The sequence below is a fragment of the Phlebotomus argentipes genome, unplaced genomic scaffold (assembly GCF_947086385.1).
Source record: "Phlebotomus argentipes unplaced genomic scaffold, Phlebotomus argentipes genome assembly scaffold_18, whole genome shotgun sequence".
Classification (NCBI taxonomy): Eukaryota; Metazoa; Arthropoda; class Insecta; order Diptera; family Psychodidae; genus Phlebotomus; species Phlebotomus argentipes.
In genome coordinates this window covers 14,721,443-14,732,090 of record NW_026776177.1, presented here as the reverse complement: position 1 = coordinate 14,732,090, position 10,648 = coordinate 14,721,443, and the positions used below count along the sequence as shown (strand labels likewise).

Here is a 10,648-nt window from a genome sequence, read left to right as displayed (position 1 = left end):
CATGGCACATCTACATCCAATATCCAGCCGAGTCTTTTTCACCATCAGCGCTCCAACACCCAGATTGAGAGAGGAGAAAAAAGACAGATAAAAGGCGAAAGTCTCTGCGACAAACTCGCTGGTGATCGCGTGAATATTGTGGTGAATGTATCGAAAAAAACACTCTACAAGATCGCAGCTTCTCAATCCCCGGAGATATCACTTCCAGGGGCAAGTGGAAAATTTTTGAGGTCTTCAGCGGCAGAATTTATCTCGTGGAAAGCGAGAGCTTCCACATTTCATTCTCAACCGTTCCCTTGTTCCCAATATAACGGGGTTTTTCTCGAATTTGAAGGAAATATTTTGTAATAAGCAAAAAGTGACATTATACAATTTAATTACATTTTGTTCCCCAAACTTTTCCACTTGGACTCTCCGATTGACAAGTCTGGTTTGGTTGAAAAATTCCCGTGATTTCCAGCCCAGGCGAGAGAGGTGGTGAAGTTTTGGAACGACTGGAGCTCATGGGAAATGAAATTTTCGCTATATGCATGGGACACTCTCGGTATTTTCTCATGGCAGCATCTTCAAATGATTCGGCCAGCGATATTTTGAGTGTGTCTTTTTTGTTATGCAAAATAACTCGCCAGCAAGAGGATCCGCGTGACGCAAAGCGGCCGGGGAGCCGCTCGCTTTGGTACAATATTGGTGAGGTCGCCAGCGAGAGAGTGTGCATGAGGGGAGATGGATTGATCGAGGTGTTGCGAACACCTGGAAAATATCAAATTTTTTTCTCCGCGCGATTACGAATAATAATCATAAATAATATAAACTGGTAGGTAGACGAGATTTCGATCTGGCGATCTGCGGTGCTGCCTCGAGATTTTGTAATCAGATACCTTCTGGTACATGAGACAGAGATGACCAGTGCCAGAATCGCAGCATCGCCCGCTTGGTCAATTCAGTTCGCCCGTTCGTGTGAAGGTGGCAAAAGGAGGAGAAAAAATTTATAATGCTGACAAGAACACCTGAGTCCCGCATTCACGTTGAGATCATCTTCATTTCTACCACATTTAGCCATTCTACGCTTTATTAATTCTTTCACTCACTCCCAACGCGCGAATATATTTGCAATTCATTAAAATATTGTAATTATCTCCAAGTCAAATATATTGTGCGGGATTAAATCTCTTGGCTTGAATATATTTCAATTTAGGAGGTATATGCAAACTGCCTTGTTTAAAATTCCATCACAATTTACACCCGAAACATTTTTTTCCGTGTGTCTTTGCAGAGATGGGAAGGCAATATAATGAATGTGAATTGCTGCAGTAGACATATTGGTGCCACCTCGCCCAAATATTGCTTTTTCACATGTTTCCAACCATTTCTCACATGTTTGAGATGGCCAGCAGGCCATCGGCTGGATAGTCATTGGAATCAACTTGATTATTCGCCCGTCTTGTCTGTCCGTCCATCTGTCCTTTCTGCTGCGCCTCAATCTCGGCGGAGTGCAAGAAGAGCAAATAAACGGATAACACTATAAACAATTTAATAAACGTCCATGACGGACAGTTGGCCTTTTTCACCGCTTTGCTATTTTCAATTGAATTCTCCAATTATTTATTAAACATCCACATAACTTGCCGATTTGCTGAACAAAAAAAAGCCCCAACGATGCACTAACAATTCAAACAGGAAATCCACGTTCACTGCAATTTCCTCTTGCGTGGCGGTTTTTGATGTCTTCGCGCCATTTCTGGTCCTTTTGCTTGACCGCGCCGCGCGACAGGGATGAAATGCAACCGGCCAGAAAATGACAAAGATGTCTCCGTGCAGAAGAAATTTGATATGCCGAATAAGAACCTCTATTAAGTGATCAGTTCTCGGCTTCTTTGAACAGGTATTTTGTGGATGGACTCTCTCTGCTGATGGCTCAAATGACGCGTATGATTCATTATTCTAATTTGGCTGCCGACTCAAGGAGAAGAAATCATTGAAATCTGTCTCAATTTTGCACGATTGCACGAACACAAGGACACCTTTCAGCTGCACGCATACGTGAGAGCGCACAAGAGTTTTATAACACAAATATCACAAGATGAGAGAGTTTACATTGTGCGAACGCTGCAGAAAAAAAAGCGACGAGCACCATCATTGCCGTCTATTAGTCTGGCAGAGTAAGTTCCTTAATTGTTAATTAAGAGAAGCCGCGCGCAGCTCACGAGCTACAATGGCGCGGAATTGTAGGTGGTGGATTGAGATCTCGGAAAACCGGATATGAGTAAATCAGCTCGAAAATAACATGGAGCCTTCTCTTGCACTTTACTTTTATTCCGCGTTGGCTTTTCTTTTAAACCCCAGCCACGTCATTGTAGGCATTTATTGTAAATTGACACCCATAAACAGGAATTGAATTAATTTCACTCTGCTATCATCATCATTAATGAATGTTAATGCCTCGCATTCCACCATCGAGATGCTATCGCGCTGCGCGCTATGAAAACGGCACGAGGAGCATGTGGAGGTCCATTACGTTTGTGCCAGTGTGTCCTATCACTATGTGACCCGCTGGGTAGATTTCCTGCCAGAACGCGTGGGAGTTGTTGGCGGAGAGGTAGAGCTGCACTTCAGCTGGATTGGCGTTGTTCTTAAGGAAAAGTGTCGTTCCTGCGGCGCCTGCGGCCGGTGTAGGTCCATCGATTCCATCAGTTCCAGCCGATAGAAATCCCACGTCTCCAATATCATAGGCTTCGTCCTGGTCGAGGCAGTCTTTCAGGACTCTCAGCGTGAGCTCTTGATTTCTTCCTCCCAAACCATCGCCAGTAACTTGAACTGTAGTTTCGCCTCCAGCAACAATGCAAATCCCCTTCTTAGCCTTGCTCTTAATAACCCCTGAGAGCTCATCTAGAAAGTCGTCTTCATATAATAAGTCTTTCAAAACCTCTTTTGCACTGGCCAGGAAATTAATCTCATTTCCGGACTTCAAGTAGTTCTTAATCGCAATTATCAGTTGAACGTAAATTTCGCTAAGCTGCGCAACGTCACACTCTATGTTCTTTGACAAGCAAACAGCGTGAAAACCATTCTTTTCAGCTTCTTCAAGGGCTTGATTTACAGCAAAGGAGTTGTTTGCGATTATCACAATGTGATTATTGTTCAGCTGCTGTCCTTCGCAAGAGTTTGAGGACTTTTCCAGTAAGTCTCTGACAGAGTTTGGGATTCTCTGTCTCAAGCCATGTTTGACGATTATCTCATTAGCCGCCTTGTTGTAGTTCGATCCGGAAATAAAGGTCGGTCCGCTGGCTATCAAGTCAATAGGATCACCAACGATATCTGAGATAATCAGTGATACAATTTGACTAGCATTTCTTGCAGAAATCGCCAATTTTCCTCCCTTGATACTGGAAATGGCAATTCTGACTGTGTTCAATTCATTAATCGAGGCTCCGCTCTTCGCCAGCAACTGAACCACCTGCATTTTCTCCTCAAGACTCACGGTTGCTGCTGGCAGAGGCAGCAGAGCACTTCCTCCGCCGGAAATCAGCACAAATAGCACATCTCTATCCGAGAGTCCCTCGGCAAACTCTTTAATCTTCACCGCTGTCTCATGAGCATTGGCATCAGGTAAGTTGTTCTTCGCTCCTTCGAATATCTCAATTCGACTGTTGGTTTTAGGCTGCGTCTCTGTGTCTTTGAATTTCTCCAACGTTCCACACGGAACACTGAGAATCCCGGATTTGAGGTGTGTGTCCAATATTCGTTCCACTTCAATCGCCATGCCGTAAACTGCTTTACCGAAGCCCACGATGTGGCAATGCTTATCCGTGATATCAACCCGAAGAGGTGTTTTCCTGTCAACTTGCGACAATACTTCCACAAACAATCGACCATTCTCTGGACACAATCGCAAGCATTTCTGATCCCTGAAGATTCTCTTCGTCTTCACAGACTCAACACTCTTCAGGAAAATGTTCTTCAGCACTGTTTCCATCCTCACGACACTCTTGAACATTTCTTACGGCACTCAAAACCTATTATTTATAGGAGTTGCGATAAGGTGAACGTCAACTTATATGATAAGATGAGACAGATTTCCAATTGAAGTTGGTCAAGAATCTCTTTTTTCGGTTGTATTTAAAATCTCATTCAGTGCATGAAACCTGGAAAGTCCTTCCTGAAACCAGAAATGCATCAGCAAAAACAATTCTTTCTGTTAACAATTCTATTGGAGTTTTTTTCTCCGCCGAACATTTAAGCACCCCGTTGAAATAATTCATCGCCTTGGCTGGAAATCACATTTTCCATTCACATTGCGAAAGAAAAGCAATTGATAAGAGTTTTTTTGATACGAAATATAAATCGCAGTGGGTAAACACACGAGCCAGCAATTGTGAATAGTGTTCTTAAGGAAGAAGACTGAGCAGGAGCTAGTCCAGTTAAAAACAAACTAGGGAAATATGCTAGACATTATTATTATTCGAATTGTGTGTATTTTATCAGGTAATTTAACAGTTAATTAGCTAAACAGTCAATTTAACTTATTCTGATTGCAGTTTTAGTGCAATTTTCGCAATGTAGTGAAGATGAAAGTGCGCGATTCTTCTTTAACTGCAAAGTTGCTGAGGAAAGTTGTCCAAATGAAGATGTCACGTTCTGGCTTTATACAAGGTATAATAAATAATAAATTATCATTCCAACCCCATTTATGCAATGGAAAATCCATTTTGAAATAAGTGTATAGAATTATCAGGGAAATGCAAGAACATTTCGGGAAATACAGAATTTAAAAACTAGATCGAACTCTTCAACCTCGTGAGACTTATATGCAAATTTAAAGGCAAAGTAAAATCAAAGAGTCTGAACTTGTGCATGAACTTGAAAACACTTTAAGTGTGATACTCTTTAAAAACCAGTTTGAGGAATTCCATTGTTTGATAAACTCCTTATGTTGGGAATAGACTCTATTTTTTAAACCTTCTCAATTTGTTCTATATTGGTCTTTTCCCAGATTAAATGAGGAAAATCCTTACCAACTGAATCTCACGAATCCCGAAACGATAAATGATGCACCTTTCGTCCAAGCTCCGTTCGTTGTCTTGGCGCACGGCTACACTGGACACAGAGACTTTTCGCCCAATAAAGAAATTCGACCAGCTCTTTTCCAGCACGCCGACTATAATGTCATTTCTGTGGACTTTGGGCCACTTGTGCCGCATCCTTGCTACCTTTCATCTGTGATGAATCTCAAAGTCGCTGCCAATTGCACGGCTATGCTAATCGACAGTCTAGTGGAGGCAAATAGGACAACAACGAAGGACTTCCATGCCATAGGCTTTAGCTTGGGGGCGCACATGGTGGGGATGATTGGGAACTTCCTGCGATCGGGAAAACTGGCGCGAGTCACGGCTCTGGATCCGGCGAGACCTCTGTTCATCACCGCCGCGAAGGAAGATCGCATTGATCCCACTGATGCTGACTTCGTGGATGTCATCCACACAGACACGTTCGGTCGGGGTCTCTTGCTGCCCACAGGTCACGTGGATTTCTACGTGAACGGCGGCTACTTCCAGCCCGGCTGTGCATCGCAAACCGACATGACTCCGGGCTCGTGCAATCACGTGAGAGCGCCAATATACTTCGCCGAGTCCATCAACAGCGAGAAGGGCTTCTGGGGCTACAAGTGTCCGCACTGGTACGCGTACATCATGGGCATCTGCAGGAAGGATAGTCAGTTTAAGGGGCTCATGGGAATGTTCACACCCACGAGGTGAGTACAATTGGCCTCTTGTCACTTTATTGCACTGGAGAAAGTACCGTGGAGCGTGATATGCTTTGTGCTTATGGAGAGATTTCGGTGGAGGTGCCATTTAATTCTTCCTACGCGAGAAAAATGATAATGATTAAATTACTTCGCACAATGGCTTACCCATCATCTCATCTTTTGCGTAAGAAACGTGACTTTGCGGGCACACGACTAATGCGACTGAAAAGGCAAAAAATTGGACTTTAGGCATAAAAATTTCTTTGACCCCCAATAATAGTTATTATGGTTTTAGAAATCACTGTAAAATAGTGGCGTTCATAATCCAAAGTTGTGACCATGATTACTGAATTCTTCAGCATGTTGCCTAAACGAGTCAGCAGTTATTCCTCGAGTTATGACCACGATGGTGGCCTAATGTCCATCGGAGTACTTAAAAAAGTCTTGAGACAAGGCCTCTTACACGCGGAGTGAAAACTTTGCAGGTCATGGCTAATTGGGCAGATATTATATTGATTGTTGCGCCAGAAAAAAGAGAGTGATTATCGAGAAAAAGACATTCGTTTATCACGCATTTGTGTGACACGAGACGCACGAGACTCTCCATATAATTGACACGGTGAAGATGAGAAGAAAAACTCTGCTAAATTGAGGTCAAGATCACAATGCAACCAAAACATTATGTGGCGGTGTTTTTTGGTGGCCCACATTCCGAATCTTGTGATTATCTCTCGTTTTACTGTACAATTTCACTTAAATTGCAAGTTCATCTGTCATTAAATGCTGTGAAAAGAGCTGTTAACGTGTATAATTTGCGATTTTATCCCAATTTGTATTGTTGTTCCAGCACGCGAGGATTGTACTTTGTCGAGACCAACGACGAACCGCCTTACGCCAAGGGGGAAGACAGCCGAATGGAGGAGGAAGATGACCCCGAGGACTATCCAGAATCTGACAATGAAGTGGATAAATGAATATTTGCAGTAACAGAAATGTGTATGGTTTGAAATTGGTATATGATCGATTGTTTACGCAATCGTAATGGGAAATCCGATCCTATTGAGTCACGTATAAAACACCATAATTGAAGATCTCGTCATAAAGTGAAAGATTCGCGGGAAAAATTCATCGCGTACATTTCTCTTCCGTACATCTTTTCTCTGTTTTGCTCGATTTTTGCGAAATGCACGCCTTCGGTGAGAGAAAAATTCACAAAATTATGTTGTTGTGTGTTCGAAAATTGCAAAGAAAGTTATGGTGGGGAATCAGAAATCGCGAAGGGTGTGCGAATTGCCAGAGTGCTCGATTAATCACTCCCAGGGCTTTCATGTGTATGCAATCAATTCCATTATTGCGCCTTTCTGTTTTTTCAACAGCGCGCGATAAGCTTGAAAGTGAATTGAAATTCACACACGTCACGGTAAATGCAAGAGTGGTTATAATTGCACTGTTCATTCCTACTTCCTCGTCTCGATATACTTAGCCATGGATGATGACATCGAAAGCATCGAAAGAAATGGCAAAAGTGGGTGTTTGGACGGTTTTTTCGTGTCTTTTGAAGAAAGTGGCCACAAACATGGAAGTCCAAGTGAAATGGATTCACTGCGTGTATGATAACTATGTCACAATTGCACTGGGCCAGTGAGCTAAAATCCACCTTATTTACATTTTATAAAACACACTATCTTCAAAATTCACGTCTTTGTGGGTGCCTAAAAACCCAAATTGGTAGATGGAAGTGAAGGAGATTCTCATTTTTTGTGTGAGGTGTGATCTTGAAACTTTCTCAACAATCCATCAAAAGTGCGAGAGATGGCAACTCTTGATGGACCATCACAGCTTCCCAAAGTGTCTTGTCTGCGCTGGAGGAGAGTAGGGTTTTTGGCGATATCGCAGAAAGACCGTCTCTCGGGCCGGAGTCTCTCGGTGAGGTGGATGAGGTGGAGTGCCCCGCACTTTGGTGGGGACACTCTCTCTTTCAACAGCGACGCCTCGACGGTTGCTTCAACAGTGTAGCATTCCACCGAAGGCCGACTCTACGGTCGAAGACTTCTCTGGATTACCACCACTTCAGTGCCTCACAAACTCTTGGCAGGTTAAAAAGCATTTGGAGACCCCCACAAAAAGTTCAGCATCAGCTAAATGATGCTGATTCTCCGCGCAGACTTATCGTGATCGACACACATATCAAAGTGACGTGTTTGCGGTGATAAAATGCAGAGTCTATTGAATGGATTACCAGTGATATTTCTTCTTATGCTGCTCGCAATCCACCGTAAGTGCGATCATCATGTGAAATAGATTGTCCAGTACAAGAATTAATGTATATCAGTGTGTTGGATAAACTTTCACTGCGCCTTTCATATGCATACAAATATCACCCAGAGTATCGTCTCAAAGTGTATCGACACTGTGATGGTCATTTGTTAAGTAATTCCTCTATTGCAATATTCTTAGTGAACCTGCGCCAACTTTTTCCCGCGCTCAATGGATTTTATGGTTTACTGGCAACGCTATAATCACACAAATTGTCCAATTAATTCCTCACTAAACGAACTCTATTACCAATGATACTGTCAACATGCCTCTTTTTACCCGATTTCTTTCCCAATTGCTGTGACGGAGTTTTTTTTCGTTTCATCGCGTGTTTTCTTGTGGTATTTCAAGCACACACAATTTGCATATTTCTGGGTGAAGCGCCACATATTGGAAAAAAATCAATTGAGATTTGTTTTCAATCATAAACACGCCTTTCAGTGAAAATAGAGAAACGTGATTTCTAGTCTTGTCCTTTAATGCAATAACAATTAATAAAACTTGTCGAGGTTGGTTTTTATCGCACTAGTAATTGATATTGCGAAAGTGACAGTTTCTGAAGTTTCATAATTGGTTTGAGTTGTAGTAAACCCGGTAGAAATATGTGTTGGAAGAGGAAAAAGCTGTGATTTCAGGATCGATCTTCGAAAACCACATTAAAAACGTCCAACATGACCAGATATAAAATCGTTCAATGTGCTTATGGAGCATTATTAGAGCATAAAACAAGTTGAATAATTCAAAATGAAGTGCAAAAAATCACTTATGTAAAATGACAAAGATCATTATCTGTTATTTAATCTTCCTTTTGCATTATTGAAATTTCCTTACTGCTAATAATGGCTCAAATACTCCGGAAAATCCTACAATTTAAATCATTACACACGCGCGTACTTCAAGCAGTCGCGAGTTCACGCAATCAAACATTCAACATGACTGATTTGTGGGATGTACAAGATTTATTCACCGTAGTTGTAATGCTTGTTAATTCATACTGAGCAATTCTTCCCGGCAGTTGAAGCGGCAGAAGAAAACAAAACCCAGGGCCAGAACCTCTTCAACAGTACATCGTGCTTGGAGAAGCCTTTCCGTTGTCCCCATCCCAAGATCAATTTCTACCTCTACACGCGGCGCACACAAGACAATCCGGACAAGATCGATGTTCTCAATCCCGAAGCTTTCTACTACACCCACTTCAATCCCAGCCACCCGACGAAGCTCGTGATTCATGGCTTTGGCGGTGGCCGAAATTTTTCTCCAAGCCCGGACATCCGGAAAGCGTACTTCACTCGCGGCGAGTACAATATCATCATTGTTGACTACAGTCACGCTGCACGGGAGCCATGCCTTAGCCAGATGGAGTGGTCGCCACGGTTCGGCAGTCTCTGCATTGCACAACTCGTGAAGTACCTGGCCAAGCATCCGAGAGGGGTGCAGCCGGATGATCTGCATTTGATTGGCTACAGTGTGGGAGCTCACTTTGCTGGCTTGGTGGCGAACTACTTGACTCCCGAGGAGGGCAAACTAGGGCGCATCACAGGACTGGATCCCACGATCTTCTTCTATGCTGGAGCCAACAACAGCAGGGATCTCGATCCCACAGATGCGCACTTCGTGGACGTTATTCACACAGGGGCCGGAATTCTGGGTCAGTGGAGTCCCAGTGGGCATGCTGACTTCTATGTGAACGGCGGAACGAGTCAACCAGGATGCGCAACAACCAGCATATTTGGTAGAAACACGCGAAATGATGTCTAGTTGCCTTTCTGCAATTATAATTCTCTTCGCTTCCAGACACTCTGGCTTGTGACCACACCAAAGTCACCCCGTACTTCATTGAGTCCATCAACAGTCCCAAGGGATTCTACGCAGGTCCTTGTCAGAACTTACTAAGCTATTTGCTTGGCTGGTGCGAGCCGAAAGACTCGGAATACGTCCTCATGGGTGAACACGTCAGTCTCGAGTGAGTCTTTTTATTGACCAAATTTTCTGTATCGGAAGCATTCTTAAGTAGCATTAGCGTCGGATAAAGAGATCGCACTAATATGAATTAATTATGTGTAAATTTATAGTCCAATTTCGCCTCAGGTGTTGCTAATGCTACATTCGAATGACTGGTTTTCTTGCATATTTGAAAGAGACTTTTCCTCACACACTTTTATATGATCCGATTGGCAGAGAAACGAAGAGTGATTAAGCATAAAAGATGGTAAAACCTTTAGTTTTCGCTGAGAGGTGGTAATTTCACAGCAAGACTTTGATGCTTTTTTATTGATTTTATGCAATGTCACACGAAAGCTGTAATCGATCAAGATTTTCGATTGCCACAACTCCATACATCAATATTGCATATTTCCATGTATATTTTCAGAGCCCGAGGTGTTTACTATGTAACAACGAATGCCAAACCACCCTATGCTAGGGGTTTTCCTGGGAAAGGACGAAGAACGTCAAGGAATGGAGTCTACTCCGGGTTGAAGTAGTGTACAAGGAAGTGAAGCTCGCAGAAATGGTTGTGATTAAATTAGGAAAAATTTTTGACAGTGTCCAGAAAATTAGGCTTAATTGGAGATGGAAAAAATAAAATCC

General features: G+C 42.8%; 2 protein-coding genes across 2 annotated transcripts; one reads left to right on the top strand and one right to left on the bottom strand.

Moving 5' to 3' along the window:
* Positions 1-2,302: 2,302 nt before the first annotated feature.
* On the bottom strand, positions 2,303-4,055 carry LOC132259884 (glycerate kinase). Its single transcript, XM_059757692.1, has one exon. It carries the CDS (start codon positions 3,992-3,994, stop codon positions 2,477-2,479), a length of 1,518 nt encoding a protein of 505 aa, XP_059613675.1. The 5' UTR covers positions 3,995-4,055; the 3' UTR covers positions 2,303-2,476.
* Positions 4,056-4,439: 384 nt separating this feature from the next.
* LOC132259222 (uncharacterized) lies at positions 4,440-10,618 on the top strand. The gene is made up of 8 exons (XM_059756777.1): positions 4,440-4,482; positions 4,536-4,650; positions 4,991-5,749; positions 6,591-6,705; positions 7,729-7,834; positions 9,075-9,791; positions 9,854-10,022; positions 10,431-10,618. Exons 1-8 carry the CDS (start codon positions 4,440-4,442, stop codon positions 10,540-10,542), a joined length of 2,136 nt encoding a protein of 711 aa, XP_059612760.1. The 3' UTR covers positions 10,543-10,618.
* The last annotated feature ends 30 nt before the right edge of the window (positions 10,619-10,648 follow it).

Bases quoted from the DNA above. Each gene is read 5' to 3' on its own strand.
- LOC132259884 (XM_059757692.1), bottom strand. From the start codon at position 3,994: ATGTTCAAGAGTGTCGTGAGGATGGAAACAGTGCTGAAGAACATTTTC.
- LOC132259222 (XM_059756777.1), top strand. From the start codon at position 4,440: ATGCTAGACATTATTATTATTCGAATTGTGTGTATTTTATCAG. The intron at 5,750-6,590 runs GTGAGTACAATT...TTGTTGTTCCAG, and splicing joins GGAATGTTCACACCCACGAG to CACGCGAGGATTGTACTTTG. The intron at 7,835-9,074 runs GCAGGTTAAAAA...TCTTCCCGGCAG, and splicing joins CAGTGCCTCACAAACTCTTG to TTGAAGCGGCAGAAGAAAAC.